Source organism: Tauraco erythrolophus, chromosome 9 (genome assembly GCF_009769465.1).
Source record: "Tauraco erythrolophus isolate bTauEry1 chromosome 9, bTauEry1.pri, whole genome shotgun sequence".
In the NCBI taxonomy this organism is placed as follows: Eukaryota; Metazoa; Chordata; class Aves; order Musophagiformes; family Musophagidae; genus Tauraco; species Tauraco erythrolophus.
In genome coordinates this window covers 14,467,593-14,489,675 of record NC_141473.1, presented here as the reverse complement: position 1 = coordinate 14,489,675, position 22,083 = coordinate 14,467,593, and the positions used below count along the sequence as shown (strand labels likewise).

The following is a 22,083-nucleotide window of genomic DNA, read 5'->3' as shown; positions in this document are numbered from 1 at the left end:
ATCCCTTAACAGGCATAAAATAAAATAGACTAGAATAAAATAAAATAAAGGTGCAAAAAATTCTCCCTACTTAAATCCATTAATTCCTTTTGTTTTAAAAGGTTTAGAGTTGAGATACTTTGCTTCTCCACTTGAAATCTGCCCTGTGTCAGCTGTGGCAGAAAGTTCTCAGCGTCTGCTGGATGCCTCACAGTCTGTGGAGATCATCTGATGTTAGTGCCTTTCCTTTGGACAATTGTTCTTGGACCCTATTGGCACGCGCTGGAGGACTTAGCAGAGAGACTAAAAAGCAGCTTGAGGTTTCAAACAGAGAAGTCCTACAGGTGAGACCTGTAGCAGTGAGTGGAGTGAGCTCTGGTTGCTTTTGCCCATGCTCTGTGTTTGGTGGCTGAGCAGATATTGTCAGTCTCCAGTTGTCAGTCCAACACGAAGCCCTGGAGGAAAAATTACGGAGCGATGGATGGGAATAGAGACTGAGGGTAAACTCCCACTTTGGAAATGTTAATGCTACATCCATTATTAATAACCCCACTGTGGAAATAAAAATGCTTTGCTGCAAATGAATCTGTGACACGGGGAAGTGGCAGACAAAATTAAAATTTCATATTGCTGTGGTCTTATAATAAAGGTTTTGTGATACACACCCAGCAATGCTGCTATAAATAGTCTCGTTATCTAATCTTCCAACTCAGAATATGACAGAAGATTACAAGTAGAAAAACAGTTCAGTGTAGCTTTTAGCTATCTTCCTACTGCTTCCCTTGCTTCTGCTGGAGCATTAGTGCTGTGCCCCTTGTAATTCATATGGAGACAGCATTATTCAGAAGTACAGAATGTCACTAGGAGGAGCAAGGTTCAGAAAAAAACTGGAATATTTATGACATAGTTTAGATAAGGCCATGTAGGAACTGAGATGTGGGAAGTAATGATAATTCTCAGTCCAGCGGCGTTTCTCAGGGTGTGGTGAGAACTTCTTTATGCCAACTCCACTGGGTCAGATATGGAGTGGAACGTGTTTTAATAAGGTGCTCTACATGCTTGATTGTGGAGGGAACCCTTTTTGCTAATAAATAACCCAGACATATCATACATTAGGGGCTCTGTCCACACAGGTCTGGGACCTGATAAAAAAACAACAGAAGGTCCCTAGAAAATTTCACAGAGGTATAGCTAGCACAGAGAAAACCTCTTCTTCCTTTTGATGTTATTTCCCATGGGAGAAGAAGGAGTTGGGTGGTGGCAAGGATGACACCTCCTCTTCTCCCTTCTCTCTGCCTTGCTTATGATGCAAATCCTTGTTTCTGACCCTTCCTTGGAGCCCTCCCCAGCCGTTTCATATGGGGCACCTGAAGTCGGCGAGGAGGGTTAAGTCCTGGGAAAGCTCCTTTTGGGCAGGTGCAGCTAAATATGACCTTCTGCAGCCTTTGTGCATGGACACGAATAACCCTTTCCCATAGAGAACTGCAGATTGCTTTATAAACCTTCGTGAAGTTTTCTTGTGACAGCCTTGGGAGGAGGTGTGAGGGAGTGTGGCTGTTGTAGATCTGGACCCCCATGAGACTTGATCCATGTTCTTTTTGCTGTTTGAGGGGAGTTGGGAAGACTTTGAGTATTTGTTCAAACCCCAGCACTGCTCAGCTGCTGTGGGGTAGCTTCCCCTTCATGGGGCTTGTAGGAAGGTCTCCACCAGCACCACGTTGGTACATGTGCCGTCAGCTCAGCAGGGCGTGGTGGTGGGCACACACATGCTCTCCAGCCATGGTCAACTACAGAAATCCTCTTCTGTGCTTTTATCACACCTTCTAGTGGAGGAGTGAAAACAGTGACAAAACTTGAGACACTGGGTCTCACGGCAGCTGTTGCAGGGAGACAGGAAAGAGCTTGTGCCATCCCCTTGTCCTAAAATAGGCTGATGTCTAAGGAGGCAGAATGATTTATTTATATTTCACACAATTCAGCAGCAGAAGACTCAATTTGTATGTTCAACACAGTAGTCCTGCGTCTATCACTTCCCATAAAGTTCATGTGATCCAGGCTTGGGATCCAGTTTTGCCTCCTAGGGGAATGCTGGGACTCGAGGGTTTCCCCTTGTATTCCTGGTCCATTGATGCAGCTGAGCAGACGTTGACCTCCATCTACCCACGTCTCTCCCTCCCTGTTTGGCAAAGCATCGGCAGTGTCCTTCTGAGAGGAGGCGATGGCGTTCAGCTACCGCTGGCTCACTCAGTTGGGCACTTCTCTCTCCTGCAGCCCTCTGAAAAGCACCCTTAAACATTGTTAAAAGCACAAGAGCCAAAGGACATCCCTGACCCTGCCTGGCTGAACTGGGGCCCCAGCCCAGATTCTGGTATTTCATCTTAAATTCCCAGGCATAAGCAATTACAAGCGCTGGCAGGTGAAACAATTTCTGGACATGGGCTTTCTCGTGCTGTAGCCTGTTCAGCAGGAAGGAGAGTTACATTCTCATGACTAGATTCTGCAGGCAGATCACATTTGCTGTCAGAATAGGGGTTTTATATATAGTAAAATACTCTCAGGTGTGCTTTTTAGTAGCACTTCTGGGATAAAGTAAGGATTTATTAATAAGAGGCACCCAAACCATATTATGCACTGAAGTGGAGCTGGAACAGGGTGCTTCTGCTCTGATTCAGGGAGCTGATTAAATTCGGTGACAGATGCGAAGTATTTATGGCCATGCCTCAGTTTATCTGTTAAATTTGAAAGTGTTAAAAGCAGGCATTATTTTTGGAATAAACATATTAAATAGTGACAGAGAGTTCCAGCTAGGTATTGGTAGGATGTTATTTATTTTATTATTATGTGTGGTTGTCCAAATTGTATTGCTCACACTGTCAGAATAGAAAGCTGTGGGGATAATACATTGCTCTAGATTCACACCAGAATACTGAGTTCAGAGAGCCCAATGTCTTTGCTTGTGACATTGCTTGGTATCACGAAGAATACAATTAAATTATATTTATTGTATATGTACAATTGCATGTAACATATTGTCATGCTATTGTAATATTTACTGTAAAGTTCCTGATAGTTGTCCATATTTCTACATTGGGGGGGGGGGGGTGTGTGTATTTTAACTTTAAACATGTTTTTAGCATATTGACAAATGTCCAAACTCTAGAGAAACTGTTACTCGCCTTGGAAACCATTGCAAACACCTCTTGATTCCTTTTGCTCACTCTCCCTCCTGCGAGTAGCCTTTTGTGCTTCTTGGTTTAATTTATTGTATAATTTCACCTAAAATAGCCCCTGGCCTGTATTTTTGTTTATAGCTCTTAATAGTTTTAAAGTATTTTGATTTTGTTATCTTATCACCACCTTAATGAGTATTTTACACTATTAGTCATTATTTAGACTTTTAATCTTCCCATGGGCTGTCCTGCAGCCCTTGAATGGTGACTCTTTACAGGTGAACCAGGACTCAGGGTGGGGATGAACAGCTAACCCATAAACTTCAGGCGAGCTGTTGCATTTCCAGTGCCTCTGAGCCATCTTGTGCCTTAGACATTAATGCTACTTACAAATTGCCTTCTGCCGTGCTCTACCAAATAAGATGATGCTGTAATGATCTATGACAGTTAAAATCTCCTGAAGTATTCAATTTAAAGCCAAACATATAGGGAAAGCATGTCCCTTGGAGGAAGGTTATAGTATGAAAGAAAAGATGGCTTGCTTTGTCTGCAGATCACGTTGACAGGCAAGCCAGAAATACATGTAAGAAAGGGAAAGCTGGATGTGCTAGATTTAAGGGGGAACTCCATAGCTGCTGCCATTGGACTATTTTCAGGTATTTGGATGAGTGACTGACCCAAATATAGTTTAAGCCTGTGACTATTTCATTTTAATAGCAATGCAAATGCAGTAGGTGAAGGCTAAGAGCACGCTGCATCTAATTTAGCAGTGTTGCTTTAGCAACATCGTGCAGGATGCAAATAGTCTCCTTGGTAACACTTCCTAAGTGTCGTTAGATAAGCGATGGTTATAAACACGGAAGCAGATCAGAAGGAGAGACATGCTCCTGCGCTGTGCCTTTTTATAGCCGCAGACATGGCGATTAGCAGGGTGGCGAAAGGAGAGGGGAAGGCTCTTCTGAGGATCACAGCACTTGTTAGCGTTTTATATGTTGCACTTTGGAAAACTGCACCGGTGGTGATGGGCTTCTCTGACTTGGTTTAAGTAAGGTTTTAAATGAAGGGAGGATGTTGTCCCTGCCCACTGATGGCGGTTGTCAGAGGCACACACTAAGTGTCCTCTCCTCTCCTCTCTGGGGGAACGTGGATCGCGGATGTTAACCCTTCTGCTCTCTATCCTAACAGCGTACTCATGTCTCGGTGAGTTTTGAAACTACAGGTCAGGAAGGGGAGAGGGAAGAAGACCCCAGAGCTCAGCATGAGTGTGACCCTCCCATCTTCACACTGGAGAGGAGGTAGAGATTGAGGTGGTGGTGGAGGATCTGCTTCCGGGGTGGGATCAGATACGGGATCTGCTCCTCTTCTGCTGAACTTCCCCTGTCCCAGTGTCACTGCCAGTGGATTACCTCTCCAGAACCAGATCTGGGTTTCTCTGTTGAATTCTGAAGACTCTTTCCTAGGGATCAGCAACACAGTGGGGATGAAGGTGAGAAATGGGGTTACTTAGTGCTCGGAAACAGGGCAGTTGTTTCTGCTGTTGGCATTGTCATACAGAAAAGAGTCATGAATAGAGGCAGCTGTTGCAGCTCTCACAGTAACTGATTTTTTTCCTAAAGCCTCAGCTGGACTGAAGGGATTACATGAGAATCCTAGCTTTTGTTTAACTCTCCCTCAATTTAATATACTTCTCTGTTACAGAGAAAAGCTGAAGGTATAAAAAGAATATGACCACCAATGCTTTTGTTTTACACTGTTTTACACTGATCTGACCCCACTGGTCAATGCCTGGGGATCTCATCCGAGGACTCTGAATGCCTTATAATGTCAACTGGAGCACATGAAAGACAGCTGAAGGAGCCAAGTCCACATGAGCATCAAAATAGGTTTATTTTGGTTTGGGATGAAAGTCTGAAAGAGCAGGTGGTTTTATTTTATCATGAGCTTGACCCTGCTTCAGTAGAGGCAGACAATTGGTGGATTTTTGCTTTTTTTTTTTTTTAAATCCTCTGAACCAAAGCTAAGCCAGACCCTTGTAGCCAAACACCTTCGGATCTGTGACCCTGAGGTCCACACACAAGTCTGGTGACTGGAGAGTAGCCAGTCCAAGGGTCCTTTTTTCATTTCAGCAGCGTGCAGCACCTTGCAATTTAGATACATTGCAAAAGACTGACTCCAATTTTTCCTATTCTAATGTAAAAGGGAACTCAAATGTCAATAGTCTCTCTTTATAATGAGAACTCAGGGTAAAAAAAAACAAAAACCACCATCCCCCACAGCTCTTTTTTTTCTCCCAGATCCTCTTGGAATCCATCCATCTTCATATCACTCGTATCTCGTGTCCTCCATTGTAAATGTCAGCGCTAATTAATGAGACCTTGGCCCTCCACATAGTTAAGATGAGTAACAATCCAATGTTTGTTTGTGAGATGGGTGCCCTTACATCTCCCCTTCCCAGGGGAGGACACTGGGGCTGTTAGCCTTGTTCATGACAAGCTACAAGAGGCAAAGTCTGAAACACCGCTCTACCTCTGTGGTGTCAAAAGCATGTATGTGACGAGCTCCTGGGCTGGATGAGAGAAGTGCTTCCTAGACCTTTTAGACATTGAAATGGAAAGTCTGGGGTCCCCTTACTGAATTGCCCTTATCCCATCCCATCCCATCCCATCCCATCCCATCCCTGTGCTGGGCTCCTGGGATTTTGTTGGAAGGCACTGGTGGGCTTTCTGCTTTTTGAAGGAGACGCTGCGATTGCTGGATCCATTGGGGCAATGGATTTAAACTGAAAGAGGGGAGATTTAGATTGGATATAAGGAAGAAATTTTTCACTCAGAGGGTGGTGAGGCACTGGCACAGGTTGCCCAGGGAAGTTGTAGATGCCCCATCCCTGGAAGTGTTCAAGGCCAGGTTGGATGAGGCCTTGGGCAACCTGTTGTAGTGGAGGGTTGGAACTAGATGATCTTTGACGTCTCTTCCAACCCAAACCATTCTATGATTCTATGATTCTATCATCCCAGGATACCGTTTCAGCCCTAAGGCAAAATCCTGCTGCCATCCCTGTGCAGCATTACAGTCTTTGTGCAGTGGGTCTTGGGATTGGTTTGAAGGTGAAGTTTGTCTTTGCATCCACATTGTTCTGCAGTAGAAGGACTGAGCAACTGTTCCCCACCACCATGGCCCATGTCTTAGTAGGACATGGGAATTTGGACAAATGACTGCTAAATGGTAACTCAGCCCTCAAACCACCCTTCCCTCTGCTGTATGCAGAATAGAGTGTTTCTCTCCAGGACAGCCACGTTGCTGTGTTTCTGCCACAAGTCATTTGGATAATGAGTTCTTAAACATTTGCAGGCATCATTTTTTAAAGCAGTTTGGGATAGGAAAATGATCTTTCTCCCTGATGTTCCTGGCATGTTTCTGCTGCAGAGAGATGGGGTGAAGCTCATGCCTTCTGGGGAGACTCAAAGGGCAGGAGAAGTAAGTGAGGTTTCTCTGCAGGCCCTCTCATGGCACTTTGGGGTCTCCAAGTAAAAATGTATGGGGGACAAGAACTGAGACCTAAATCACAGTCTTGTGATGAAGGACTGGTGACTCTTACTCGGGAGCAGGTGGTGCTGTGGCCATGTGTATGGACACTACTGGTGGACATGACAGAAACCCTCAAGTCCCGGGAAATGCCCTGGTGCCACCTCTCCTTCTCATTGCTTAACACATGTGTCACTGTGGCTCTTCACTGAGCTCTGATTTTGCAAAACCAAGATTGCAAAAACTATCCAGGATGATTCAGATCTGATTCTGACTTGGTCCAGCTAAAGAGCTGACTGGCATTTTGTACCCACAAGCACCACAAAATGCAAAGCACCGTTATATGTGACACCAGGAGACTTTCTTTTTGGTCACAGCCCAGGGTGGAGTTCAGCCTGAGGCTCAGTTTCCATGACAGGTGAGACCACTCCAGCTCATCCAAATGTGTGCAGTCCTTTTTTCACTTGTGAGGATCTCAGAGGAATACGTTGGCCCTGCCCATCCCCGGGGTGGTCGGTGCGGCCACGCTGCAGCCTTGTCCTGAGCCAGCTCAGGTGTTTCTGCACTTGCATCACAGACTCATCCCGAATAGCACCTCTGCACGACGCCGCTCCATTGCCCATTCAGCAGAAAGAGTGATACTTTTTATTCCCAGCCCTGCTTCCTGCAGCACCTGGGTTTTCCTCGGAGATCTTTCATTCACACATGGAGCCAGCCCCGCTTCTCAGGGCTGATGGGAGCACAGGGCCCTCCGGTAAGGCTGTGAGCCAGAGATCCCCCACCCTCACCTCACGCACCTGAGACTGGAGGGCTCTTGCCCTTGTGCGATTGCAAACTCCCTTTAAATCAGTGTTTCAATACAAGCAAGGCAGCTCTGGCTTTTTGGAGACCTTGTGTTATTTTTTTTTTTTGTCCATAGCGGGAACTAGAAGTTTCATACCCCACTGTGGCTTCCTAACCCACACGGAAATCCCTTCTTTTCTCTCTTGATCAGTTGATGCTGTGGTTTTGCAATGCAGCCTCAGTTAGAGGTGGGAGAGCAGCGTGGGAGTGCGCCATGGCTCCGATGAGGGATGCTCTGTCCCTGCTTCCCAATGAGGGATGCTCTGTCCCGTCTCTGTCCAGCTCCTGACCTGCCCCCTCCCCTCCCCTGTGCCCTGGCTACTCCGTGCCTGCTGGCCAGGCTCCCCTGCCAGCCCCACTGCCCTTCGCCCACCTCCCAGCAATTTGGGGTGGTCCATAGATGGGAGCTGAAGTGTGTCCCTGCTATAGAAGGGCACCTCAGTGCCCAATCCAGCACGAGACCCCTCTGTCTAACCACTCTGTCCTGACCTCTGGTTCTCCCTTTGCTGCCTGGTGCTGTGAATACTCTCCTTTCTGCGTTTCTTCACAGAAAAATAGATGATGTCGCAGGCAAAAATCCTTCCCAAGCAGCTGGGGCAGCCACGGGGCAACTCTCCCTTTGACACAGAAGTCCCTCATTCAGTGTTCACCTGTGACAACAGATGACTTTTGGCCACTTTCTTCTTGCTCAGATATGGGTGTTATTTATCGCTCACTGGGCGCTTCCTCCGCAGCTGGCAGCCACTTTCATGCCCATGCTGTCATCCACCATGCCTCGGACTGGCACCCCTCTTCGTTATTTTTATATTTTTAGTGACCTTACTTGTGCAATAACATGAATAATCTTTTTTTTTTTTTGATAAGCATCTTCTTAGCAGAATATTAATGTATATAATTAAGATGATAGTATTTGGCTCTTGAATCACAGTGTTCATCCCAAAATTGTCTTAATTACACAGCTGCTCCTCTAGAGCAGCTTTGTTTATTTCAAAGTTTAAATGTGGAGATAGGGGCAAAATTTCTTCCTCCAGGGAGAAGACCTCCATTTTGGATTTCTAGCTATGTTGTAAACAGTGGCATCTCTATTTTAAGGAGAGGAAGAAGTCAAGGGAATGGTACTGCTGATTTTTTGTTTTAATCCTCTACATAGGGAGTGAATCACAAATGCCCTTGATTATTTTGAGGGTTTTTTTTGCTGCATTGTTGAAGGTAAAAAGCTTGAGGATCTTGCATTCCCTGGGTTGATTCACATGAGATTCCTCTGGTTTTCCTCTCTCTCATGTCTTGAAACTCAGGCGTTCCTCACAGCCAGACAAAATCTGTTGGGTAAGGCACCTGGTTTTCACCAGCTTCCAGTTTGCTAACCATAAAACTAGCTTTAACAGCAGCCTTAACCTCTCGGTGTTACAACACCATGGAAGAAAAATGCCTCCAGACAAGTCTGCAGGATTGCTTCAGCTTTCTGTGAGGCAGCTGAGAAGTTATGTTCAATCTTGCTGTTGATTCTTCCACTTTAAACATCACTGCTGTACACTATCAGCCCCTCCTGTGAGTACGTTTGTGTTTGGAACTGTGCAGTAAATCAGATTATCGCTGCCCTTTATTAACACTGATGCACATGATTTCAGCAGTAGAGGTTTGATTCAAGAGAAAATGAATGTGGATAGTTAAAGTCAAATATAAATAGAGCTCATTAAAAACCAAACAAACCAGCCTCTGTTTCATTATGTGACTCTTAACTGCGCCAAGAGAATAGAAGTAGCTCTCATTAAAGTCCCCTGGCAGCCTTGTTCTTGTCATCTTCTTTTGCAGACTCGCTCACAAGCTCCTAGGAGCTCTTGGGGACATGAAACCAGTCTGCACCTTGGATCGGGAGAGAAAGGGAGAAAGCAAACAAGTGAAGCCTGCGTGCATGGGTACGCAATAAAAGAAGCGTAATCCTGCCAGCACATCCGCATCCCATCCGAGCTCCTAAGTGCGTCTATGCAGAGTATCACTGCTCCCCACACCTAAGACTCCTCTCCTGTGCTCTCAGCAGCCCCCTGTCCTCACCTGGCCGGGCTAAGCCAGAGGAGCTCCCCAATTTCTCCTCCTCTGCCCAGCGCCTGGGTCGGGGCTGACACTGTGGGTGCTGGTGCTGCTGTGGAGCCAGCTCTGCAGCCGCATGGTACCTGGAGATGTGTGATGGGGTCAGGATCGCTCCGCAGCTCAGGGGGAGAGCATCCCCTCCATGCCGACCACCACAGCAAAGCCCAGCACTGCCTGTGATGTGAGAACAAGGTGCTTATTCCTGAGCACGTTTTTTGGGACCCTCTGCCCTTTTGTCACCTCTGCTGCGAGAACTCAGAGTCCGATTTACACATGCACCATCCCTGTGTAGGTGGGTTTGTTAATTTCTGGTGGGTTTTTAAGGACATATGTTTTGGGGGAAGGGAGAAAGTAAAAAAGCAGCGATGTAGTCAGAGCATGGAAAAAAGCCAGCTACAGTAAGAAAATACAGTGTGTAGCAGTCTGTGAAGAAGTAAAGGTTGCAGAATGGTACCCAAAGCTTCCAATTCACTAATTTACAAGCAACCATTAACTTTAATGAGGCTTCAGCTATTGCCTTAATGAATAGGACACACTTACCTTCATGAGATCCTGAGGGTGCAGGTACAGTGAATGGGAAAAGAGTCCTGGAAAGGATATTGTTTGGAAGGACAGTGTTTGAAAGGAAGAGCTGTAGTTCTGGAAAAGAAAGCTACTTTTAAGACAGAGTTAAAACGTATTTTCTTTTAAAAAGGGTCTATTAAGGAAAAAAACGTGAGTCTTGTTACTGCTAGTGCAGTAGTGCAAGTGGGAGATTAATATTCTGCTTGAGGGAATAAAACTGCAATATCTCTTGAGTAAATCCATTCCTTCATGAATGAGAGAGCTCAAAAGCAAATAGCAGCTTTGTGCAATTTATGATTGCACTTCGGGAAGACATGTGGAGCCTGCAAGGGACCTGGCTGTATCAGTTGCACATCTCTCGTGGTCTCCCCGTGCTACAAGCACCAGTGCAATCCCGCTGTTATCACCAGTTCAATCTCGGCATTAGTAGCACTGGGAACATGAGGTCACGGAGTCCTTGATATTTTAAAGCAACGTATCATCTACTCCTGCTGCCTGCAAACTTAACTGGCGTGATGCCTGAGCACCCATCACAAGAGCTCCCACCGTTCCAACTTTATGTGGGAAACCACTCCAAAGTTTTAATTGATTTTAATTCATGATTGTGGAGCAATTTGGTGTGTGCAAATGGAAATCAGTAGAAAAGTGTTAGTTCATCATGCTTTGGTATTTTTTATGTATACATATGTTTTACAAAAAGAGTTGCAGCTTACTCAGAACCTCGACTGGACTGTGCCCGACTGTTTAATTACTGTTTACGCAGAAGTAATTTGCAAAGTGTTAATTTCCAAAATCAATGCACTCCAGTCCAATAAATATTTAATGCTTCCATCTGCCATTTTTAGGTTAGTTACCAACCCTGCTAGATGAAGTCTATGAAACAGTTGTCTGCTGTTGACATAAAGAAGGGTTTTGAGATCCAGCTTGCATGGAAGCCTAGAAAAAAGCAGGTTTCCTAAACCCATCTATATTCTCTTTTCTGGATTAATTATGGATAGAGAGAACATTGCATATGCAGACAGGTTTAAAGCAGGCAGGCCCATGTAAAATTCCATCTTAATTTTATGAGGGGAAATACATGGAGTCTTCCCTAGTGAGACTATGACTGCAGATCCTAGGTCTGAATTTTGGTAGAAATCTAGCTGGAGCGGGCAGCGTCTTTTCCAGTAGGGAAAGCCTAATAAAGCAAAGGGCACAGGGGCTGTTTCAAAGAGCAAAGAGGAGGTGGAGAAGCCCCCTGCCCGCGCAGGCAGCCGGGGCTCCCGCGGGTTGTGGCGAGATGTTGACTTCACAAAACGTGGGGCAGCAGAACTCGCCGCCCTCTGGCTGCGCAGCAGACTATTTAATTACCGATATTCATAGAGGATTTGGAGCTCTCCGGGTGGGAATGCCCGGTGCCAATGCAAATGTCACTGCTCACAGTACAACATGGGGGCCTCGATGATTAGTTCTGTTTTACTGTTTTTCTCGGATAATTATTTTTAATTCATGTGTTGTTTCATCAAAGTGTCTGTCACTCAGGGCTTGGCCTCATCTTCTTAAATAGCTGGATGTAAAATTATGATGTGTTCTTCCAGTGAGACCATATTTCCAGAACATCATGACAGCTTTATTATGACACGGGGCTTTCTGTTTAGCTGAACGGATGCACTGAATTGTCCTTTTAAAAAATAAAAATCTCTTGCAGTTAGATCATTAGACTTGTGCTGTATTCCATACAGGTTACCCTAGATCAACGTAATAAGGATCTTATGCTGTGGCCTTTAAGCTTTCTCGCTGGGTCAGGGTGGGATACTACTTAACATGGGAGGCAAACTGCAAAGAACCGAAAGAACCGAAGCCTCTTCTTTGGCTTTCATGTGTGTGGTGATGTGCCAGAAAGGGAGAAGAAAAGAGAAGTATTTTTTTTTTTTAAGACAGCTTTTAAACTTTGTGGGGCAGGTGCCGAATGGCTGCTCTATGGCTCGATTAACCAACATCTAACCTCAGGAAATCCCCAGTGGCTGGGAATAAATATGAAATGAACCAGTCCTTTTGGCTAATGGCTGTGCCTCTACTGTAAGAAAAGTGAGGTCCTGGGCAGTTTCCTTGCTGCTTTTACCTGGTTTTCTGAGGAAACCAGGACCATTGCAATCAGGCGAAGTGAGGGGGAGCAGGAACTGGCTCACTGTTTCTCACTCTTGATTTGGATGTGTGCGTGGTGGTGGGGCAGCCCTAAAGAGCGTGAGGTGCTTTCTCTCCCTGTTGTCTCCTTTGCAGCAATCCCTGCAGGAGGACAGAATCTGAACACTGCAGGAATCTGCTTGTTAATATAAGACAGCATGGTCTGCTAGTCACAGCAGGGCTTAGTGGAGATAAATCCCTCTACTTGATGTTCCCAGCTCTCCCACACAGATACCAAGGCGTTTCACCTCTCTCTGCCTCACAGAGCTTATGCGTAGGGACAAAGGAAGGAGAGACGTGGAGTTGCATGACTGTTGTTATGGTCTAATTCTAACCAGAACTGAGCAGCAGGGAAGATCCAGCAGTTCTTGGTTCCTGCTGCTGCCATTTAGACCCAGATTAGTGACTCAGTGTGAGTCCAAAGGAGGTTTGAGCTGATCAGTGTTGGATCTACTTCAGGTCCCTGTTTCCTCTCCCACCACTGGTGGCCACATGAGAGAATCCATCTCTTTTGGCCAAAAAGCAATGCCTCTTCTTCCCACCTCTTATTTCAAAAGATTAGTTTCCAGCTGGGTCAGCTCCCTGTATGGGCTGGCTGTGCCAGGCCATGTGTCCTGAGGCAAGGGATGGGACAGGATGGTCTGGCCAGGGATAGAAGACAAATCATCCTCGTGGAGGGATTGTCTCATGTGGCTTTGCTGAAAATTAAACTTCATTGGAGGGACTGTACTCAAGACTGAAGGCATGTTTGAACTCAGGGTGTGGATTATCATTTGACCAGCTTGTTGGCTTGATTTGGTGGTCTTTGATGAGCTTTTGTGCAATTTAGGGGAGATTCTCCTCCTCCTGACACCTCTTCTACTCTCTATGACAGTCCTGGGCAAGCAGGACGTTCCTAGAGATGGCTGTATGTGCACCGATTTGCCAGGCTGTCCCTTGCAACCTCATCGAGGCCAGTTTCCCAGGACTGTGATTTTCACTTTTTTCTGAATCGAGAGTCCAGCTGCGCATCACGAATTCAGCAGATGAAGCCAACGAGGCAGCCTTGTCGCGCTGCTTCCATCTGTGTATCTGCACCCCAGGAACCAATCTCCGGTCTTGCACCGAGGCCAGGCAACACCGCTCGGTTTGTGGAAGACCGGGCCTCTTGCAAGACATGGTACTTTGGCCTCTTCATCATCTCGCTACAGAAGCCTGATAGTGCCGCCCCTATAAGCTCCAGTCAAGGAACTTGCTTCCAAAGACCATATTAGTATTCTGCAAAGGAAATGAGAGTGATTTCTTCATTAAGTCAGCTCAAAGGACTAGTGTGTGTCAGCTGTTGTAGGAAATAAAATGGCTGCTGGAAAAAAATAAACATTAAAAAACCAAACACCTTACATTCTGCATTGAATTATTTAGGTTCAAAAAAATAAGTCGGTATAAAAGGATGAGAGGTGGTTGAGGAGAGCAGTGCTGTGAGAGCCAGCAGCCCCCCACGCCTGCAGGGTGAGACCCCCAGGTACAACCTGACTTCTGTAGTCTCCTGCAGGGCAGCCAGCACAGAAGCAGCCTTGTGAAATAGAGAAGCAAAACCGAGGTGAGGAAGAACAGCACTTCCATAGTACTGCATTTCCTGTGTATCAGTGTAATTCTATGATACAGGAATTTAATAGTACAAATCTGGCTGATAACCGTTTTGGTAAATAATAATAAAAGAGCTGTGACAGTTCAGCTCTAGCTTTACTAATGTAGTGATAGTATCTATCTTGAAGAGAAGAATGCAATAGCACAGAAGGTTCCTTTCTGCCATTTGTCAGATGTGCAGATGTCATTGGGTGACGTTCAGGCCCGTGCAAGGGACCAGCACACACCTACACCCCTTTGGGTCTGTTTAAAATACTCTATTTCTATGTCCCAGACCTTTGTACTTGATGCATTTGACCCGCTGTATGGAGAACAGCAGCTTCCTTCCCACATTTAACAGACGGATTGCTTCTCTCACACTCTCAGGGAAGAGCGAAATAGCAGCCCAGGCAATCTGTTTCTCCTTTACCACATTAATAGCATTTGCTAGTGTTAAGAGACCTCTGTAGCCCTGGGCAGCAGTATGGGTTGTGTGTTTTTCTCATTTAATGACCAAGAGGAGCCAGAGATAGGTGATAAACTCGGCTAAACATCAAGTGCTGAATGAAAAGGCTTGCATCTGACCAGGTGGGAAATGGCAGGTTCGCTGCTGTGCCTTCCTGTACTTCCCCAGGCACACCTTATGGCATTAAAAGATTGGAATTATTTTGCTTTGGGTGGAGTTAATTGGAATTAACTGGAATGGGCTGCTGAGTCATCTCCTCCAATCTGCATATTAATGCCATCTCACACCCTTCTCTTCTCCTCCAGTCTGAAGGCAGAGGGATGAGAAGGCTGCCTGCCTAGCAGATCTGCATGGCAGAGGTGGGTGTTAAAGCTCTGAGACCTGGCTCCCCTCAGCTATGTGGTGGCTGCTGGGAGCTGCTGCCTTCCACTGGCATGTTTGCTTTGCATTTGCCACTTCTGGCTGCAGCCAAAGTACCCTACATCTTCCTGCCTTGGACAGATGCTGGTGTTCTTGTGTGACTAGCTCAGGAGAGATCTGCTTTGAGCAACAAAGCTTTTAGCTTTGAGCTCTGCTTTTAACTGCAAGTGTGCAGTTCCTAATCTATAACCCAGACGAATTGTCAGACATATTTTCATTTAAATAATGCTTCTAAGGACAAAGAATAGAAGAACATAGAGGCTAACCTTGCTCTCATTTACTTCGATGGGAACAGGCTTTGTCTTTCAAAGTGAGTAATAACCAGTGTTGTTGGAGTTTATCTTATGGTAAGGCAGAAGCCCCATCTAGGATTATGGTCCACGTTCTCTGGTGCAGTAGGAGATGTGGAGGTTCTGCCTTGGAGAAAACGCACTTTTCTTAAAACAGTCTCCTGTAGATCTGTGTAACTTGCCTGTCAAGCTTCAGTTAGGTCTATGTCAAAAGAAACAGTTTTAATTGCCCAGAAGTTCAGCTTCATTCGTCTTTCATTTTGATTGTTGTTTTTAAAGCAAAACTAAATTGAAATGGCCACTTAAGTAACGTAATGTTATTTCCAGCTTTCTAAGAACGTATTGGAAAGGGAAAGTGCAAGCCTTTGCTAGATTTGGCAGCTTCCTTGGAAACTCAGTTCCTGTGTGAGAGTGCATTAAAAATAATGCTCTCTGGCAGCTCTTTTGGAGCCTGTGTATCTAAAAGGTAGTAACTAACTGTATCACAGACTTCTTATGTCTTTGTTAAATCAGAAATCATGAGTATCTCAGACTTACTACTCAAACTCATGGAGAGGAAAGCAGCTGATCAGTTTTAATGACATTTCAGTATTACGTTGTTCTTCCTCTTTCCCCACGCCCTGGGATGAGGTTTGTACTTTCATATGGTAATGCAGGATGAACCTCACTAAGTCTCTCTGATGGTTGATTCCTGTGTGTAAGTTTGCTTGGAGCTTCTCTGCTGATGCCTGCTGCTATATTGTCTCTTCAACAGGGACTTCATCCAAGTTTGCAAGCAGAGACGAGGCTCAGCCTCCAAGTTTGGACCTAGCTCTTGGGTTTTCCTGGGGTGCCAACTGGCCGAGTGTTGGGTACCAACTGTACCAACTCTGCTAATAACTCACACTGTTTTGGGTGATAAAAATCAGTGTCTAAATCTCGGATACCAAAGAAAGCAGTAGCTGCTATTAAGTGAGGAAATAGATTTCCTGCTGCCCGCCCCCCCCCCACCTCCTGAGCTGTTACTCATCAGAGATGTGTGTTGCTGGAAACATTATCTTTTTTTTTTTTAATCTCTCCCTTATTGCATAAAGACTTATCCATTCAACACTTATCACAGTGCAAGAGTATAAGTAAACATAAGCTTGTTGATATTTGGCAATCTGATGCTTGACTGGAGGGGAGATCTACGACTTAAAAAGGGGTTGGAATAATAAAACCCCAAGTGTAACCTATGCTTGGGAAATAGCAGTGGTTGATTTTAGCCCTGAGGGTGTCGAGTTTTTCCACTTAGCAGTGAAATGAGATTCTTGAGTGAGAGAATTGGAATGGCATAATTGTGCTGGAGCTTTGTGTCTGGGGTTGTGGCTCCTGTTTGTCTTCGGTGTGATGTGTGACCTGAAGAATTGCTTTGCTAAGGATACTGAGAGGTGGCAATTTTACAGCTGTCTCTAGCTATGAGGTATCTCTCCGATTCCCCTAAGTATAAGAATCAGTTGCTTTACCTCTCAGCTGCAGGAAGGGTAATTTCTTTTTTTTTAAACTTTTTGTTCTCTTAACTAACAATGATAAACGTTCAAGAGAATCATCCCCTGAGGGCATGCTGGTCCTCAAAAAAAATAGATCCTCTTCTCACTTTGCACAAATGTTTTATGTTAAGGAGAGCTGGATGTGTGACTCTGGAGAGGAGGATGAAGGCACAAAGGCTGACTTGACAAGCTGGTGCATGCAATGGTTTAGTGACATGCACCCTGCTTTCTCGTGTTCAATATCTCACAACAGTTTCAGCTCTCTGACACATGGCTTGAGACCTTGGCACATCCTTTATATTTTGCACAACGATTTGATGATCTTTCACAATTGACTGCATTTAGTGTCTTGCGTCAATTCTGGGCACCTGGTTACTGGAAAGACTAGGAAGAAATTAAGAAAAAAAGTAAGTATATGGTTATCAATTGTTCTGAAAGTAATGTTTTTAAGAGCAAAGATTAAAAGAGTTGAATATGAGTAGCTTTGCCTAGCAAAGACTAAATAAGTAGATATCTTTTTACTGTATTTGGTGGGTGCAAATGTGAGGAAAACTCATTTAAAGTTTTCATTGGATAAAGCAAGGATGAAATAAAAGGGGAAGACTTGATGTGATTAGCAGGTAAACTTTCGAGACATCACTGTGCTATAGAAGTCACAGACCTTGTAACATCAGACTTACTGATTCAGCTCTTGGGTAATAAATTCAGTCCAGGAACAATTCTGCCCTAGTAGAAAAATTAATAGATTTGGGCCTGAAGGAGTTCTGATCCTGTGGCCTGGTCCCTGGTACAGTAATTCTCCACCTTGAGTGCTCAGTGATGGGGTGTAGTCGAGGGACCAATGCTAGCCTTGCAGGGAGTTGGGTTTTCCTGGTTAATGGGGTGAAAACCTCTGAGATCTGTGGCAGAAGAGCACTACTATGCAAGGAGGTTGATACGTGCTGCCCTACCTTTAGCATGTCCTGTTACTCTCTTACGAGAAGCCTTCTTGACTGTTGTTGCTGTGGAAAGTGGTGTGGCACCTCCTCTCATGCTCTTGTGTGTTCCCAGCCTCAACAGACAGACAGCTGGGAAGACCGCGTCTTCAGATGTTGATCCTCTTGGGATCATCACAAGGGTTCAATGTTGCTCTCCTTTTCCCTGAGCTCTTGCCCAGCCATCTTGCTTTGCCTTCAGTGCTTTCAGCTTGAACCCCTTTCTCTGCCCTTCGTGTCAATGGGGCAATGAAGGCGCTTTGTGGAGCGGAAAACATCCTAACCTCCTGAGGGACAACACCAGCATCTTTTCCCCCTCTCCTCCCACACACCTGTACAGGTACAAGGGTGTCAGTGCCCTCTTCCCACTCTCTGTCACCGAACTGCCTGGTTGGGCTCTAGTTCTGATTAATCTGTGGCTCAATGCAAAGCCTCTCTTGTAATTAAAAAACAAACAAACAAACCCCTCACCACAAAAAAAACCCAAAACAAACCAAAAAAACCCACCCAAACCAACAAACCTCCAAACCCCTCAATCCCCCCCTTCCCAAACCAACCTGCAAAACAATCTTTTTTTTGTTGTTGTTGTTCTTCCCCTACCCCCCCCCCCCCCCCCCCCGCCCCCCATTTTCCTCATTTTAATTCTAGGGCTGCGGTGTTGCCTGTGGGTGAGCTGGGAAGCCCAGATCCCCTGCCCGGAGCAGAGCTTCGAGTTGCTTTTGCTTCAGCAGCCTCTAGTGGGGAGAGCACCGTGGTTCCAGCCGGGGCAGGATTCCTCCCGTGCTGCCACCCTGCTGGCTCTGTAGACCAGCCTGAGGAGTGAGTTAGTGTCTGGCGTCTGAGATGAACTCTCTTTTCATCTGTGTTGTAAGCAAAGGGTGATGAATAGGATAAAAGGCTGGGGTGTAATTTGTGCGTGTGTGGGTTTTTTTTATCCGAGAGACCAATGTGGGGGATTTTTATTTTTTTAAATTTCAAATGTGGGGGAAATAAAACTATCTGGAGGTGAATGAGTCACTTTCATGAGTCACCAATAGTGGGAAGAGGGGATTTAATATTTGTGAATCAGAAGCAAAAAGTACAGTCTGTTCCCTGCTTGGTGTGAGAGAGAAGACAATGGACAGTTTCAGAAAGCTATTTTCTCCCCTCAAGAAGCAGCACCACCAGGTTTTAAACTCCACTTCAGCATCTTGGGGTGGCCCTGCTGGTCCCTAGCCTGACTGCACCCAAAAGTGCTCATTGCCTTGTGGGTTTTTCCAAACCTTGGGACATCTGTCCCACACTGCTGGTGGCTTTCTTGGTGTGACGATCGACAGGCCTCCCCCCCAGTTGTCACTCACTTTCTCCTCTATAGTATAAGGCCATTGCCAGTACCTCTGAAGAGCCCGACTTTGTGCCTTCAACAGCCTGTTTCCTTCCCCACAGAAAGAAGGTGTGTAAATGCAGGTGACTGCTGCAGGCAGTGGGAGGGGGCAGCAAGCAAACTGTGAGGCAGTAAATCATGCCCTGGTGATGCTAATCATAGAACGGTTTGGGTTGGAAGGGACCTTAAAGACCATCTAGTTCCAACCACCCTGTTATGGGCAGGGACACCTTCTGCCAAATCAGGTTGCTCAAGGCTTCATCCAACCTGGCATTGAACACTTCCAGGGATGGGGCATCCACAACTTCTCTGGGCAACCTGTTCCAGTGTTTCACCACTCTGAGTAAAGAATTTCTTCCTTTAATCAAAATCTCCCCTCTTTCAGTTTAAATCCGTTGCCCTTTGTCCTATCACTACATGCCCTTGTAAAAAGTCCCTCTCCAGCTTTCTTGTAGCCCCCCCTTTAAGTACTGGAAGGCTGTTAGAAGATCTCAGAGCCTTCTCTTCTCCAGGCTGAACAACTGCAACTCTCTCCTCCTGTCTGCATAGGAAAGGTGCTTCAGCCCTCAGATCATCTTTGTGGCCCTCCTCTGGACCCGCTCCAACAGCTCCATGTCCTTCTTGTGTTGGGGACTCCAGAGCTGAATGCAGTACTGCGGATGGGGTCCTATGAGAGCAGATACAATAACTCTTTGAAGTGCCTGATGGGTGCTGTGTAAGAGTGTACCCACCCAAAAATCTCATCAGAGGGAGAGCGTACAGCCCTGGTGATAAATGGTGAGGGCTGCAGGTGCCGTGGGCTGGGGGGGGCTCAGTCCTGGGCGCTTTCTGCTCAAAGGGCGCAGGACCCTGTGCACGCAGGGTGTGTTCTGTGGCTCCTCTCCAGGGCGTAAGGGTTTTGATTCAGACTAAGCAGAGGAGGATGAGGATGTGTGGGGCCTTCCCCCCGTGTCCGCCAGCTGTCACTGTTGCTGCGCACAGCCGGGGCGGCCGGAGCCTTTTGTCGAGCTGTGATTTACAGCTGAGCCCCACTGACACCCCTCCGCACGGGACCGGGGACCCTCGGGACAGGCACCACGAAGGGCGCAAGGTGATGTTTGCTGCCCCGAAAGACTGAGGATGTTTGGCTCATCTGCAGTGTAATTGAGGCATTTAGCATCAACAACCTGTTCCTGCAGCTGCAACTTTATTGCCTCTTAAGAGGCTGTGGATGTAAGAGCTCCACGGGTAATTTTAGTGCATACACATTTCCCCTTTTTGGTGTAACCATTTTAGAGATATTTCTTTTTTTTGAGGTGTTGTTACAGAAGTAAAATGCCCTCCAACTGCTTCTCTGATTAAACAATGGTTTGTAAAACTGAGGAGGGGAAAAGGTAATAGTAAATTAGGAGTAGCGCTCACAGCAGGATCTGGCAGGCTTTGGCAGTGTGCATGCACACACAGATACCCACATACCAATCTCTGTGCATAGGCACTCAGCTTCTTCCACCTTGTATTCTGTGTGAATTTGCCTGGTTTAGTTGAATTAATGAGACCTGCTTGTGCTTGTAAAGTGAGGGAGATGGAGTTTTGCCTCCCCAATAGGAAACAGCTCAGCGATGGAGGCATTCCTCTGTGCTTGCTGAGGGCTACTCCAAAACTACTTGTAGAAGCAGTTAGCATCTCTTCAAGGGATTGCACTTTCACTGTCTGAGCTGACAAACACAAAATTCAATTGGTACTCATCAACCTAAGACAAGTCATCTGAAATTAGCCTGACATTCACCCTATGGTTTGAGACCGTATACCTATATTTTAATCAAGTTTTGATTAAGTTCAGATGTTCCAGAACTTAGTACTTGAGAGGACTGAGTCAGCATAGTGTTATTTGAATTAACTGTTGATGTACTTTGTGGAGATTGCGCAGCAGCAAAAAACCCCACCACACCATGTTTTACATGTAACCTTGTTTTGGATTTGAGGTTCTGACACTTAACTGGACCAGATGCTGCTGTGAGGTACGGATGTAAACTGGAATGCCATCCCTCAGTGGTGCTGCTCTAGACTTCCACGAAGAGCAGCATCTGATCTTTAAAATTTAATTCTGGTAAAAGCAAGCACCTATCTACACAAATTTCTCCATTTAGATTAGACCCTGCGTCACACAAGCATAATTCAGAGGAGAAAGTGAGCTCCTGGCCGAGATGGATAATCCCAGCCTCTGCCTTGTGCTTGTGCACTTGCTGTTATCTCCTTTCAAGCCTGTGGAGTTTTTTTTGTTGTTGTTGTTGTCTCTCTTGAAGCTAAGTGTTAAGAACAGCAAATTGAAGTTTTTCAATAGTTTTCTTAATTCCTGACCAGATTAGAAGTGCTGACTACAAAGGGGAAGAGTTTGTGGGAACATGTGACTGTGCACAGCCAGAGCTGCGTGGGGAGTCTCCTGGGAAGAGCTCAGTTGAGGTTAAAATGGGTTTCTTCTATTGCATCTGTGCTACTGTGTCAGCCAGACCCCTTCGGTGCTAGATAGATATGTGGCTAAAGGGGAAAGGCATCTTTCCCATCTGCATTTCTGCTTTTAATTTGGCAGCGCAGAGGCCTGGTTTGCAGCCAGGTGAGTAGCTGTGCTCGCAGCCGTACCTGCATTGTCCACATCACCGTGTGTCTGTACCATGGGCTTGGGAATGCAGAAGAGGCGAGTTGTGATCAAAAGACCATTTGTTTCTCTAATAAGGTATTTACATGTGCAGTTCAAATAAACACAACCAGAAATGAGGCATCCTGGTGTGTGCTTTGAAAACACTGCTGGACTTGGGGATGTGGAAGAAGGCTGATAAGGAGTATGGTTCTTTCTGAGCTCTCTTGATGCCTCTCCTGCCTGTAGCCAGGCGTTGCCACTGCTCAGCTCCTCCACGCTATTTTTAATTGCTTTCTACTGGTCTGGTGACTTCCATCTGGATTTCCAGGAAGCCAGCAGTAACACAGGCTAGCGGTTGTGCTACCTGAACATCAGTAACAGTGAAATCGGTCCTTAGCTGGGACGTGTTCTTGCTTTTCTGGCTGCAACAGTAATAGAATCACAGAATGGGTTGGAAGGGACCTTAAAGATCATCTAGTTCCAATGTCTCTGCCATGAGCAGGGACACCTTCCA

General features: G+C 45.9%; 1 protein-coding gene across 2 annotated transcripts in view; it reads left to right on the top strand.

The window, feature by feature from the left end:
• NEURL1 (neuralized E3 ubiquitin protein ligase 1) overlaps positions 1 to 22,083 on the top strand; it is a 162,670-nt gene that overhangs the window by 9,212 nt on the left and 131,375 nt on the right. The window contains exon 2 of one of the 2 annotated variants that reach the window (XM_086616743.1): positions 15,190 to 15,202. The exons of the other annotated variant lie outside the window; for it this stretch is intronic. Coding sequence (XP_086472869.1) covers positions 15,190 to 15,202 — 13 coding nt within the window. The remainder of the gene's footprint in view (positions 1 to 15,189; positions 15,203 to 22,083) is intronic. 2 annotated transcript variants of the gene reach the window in all.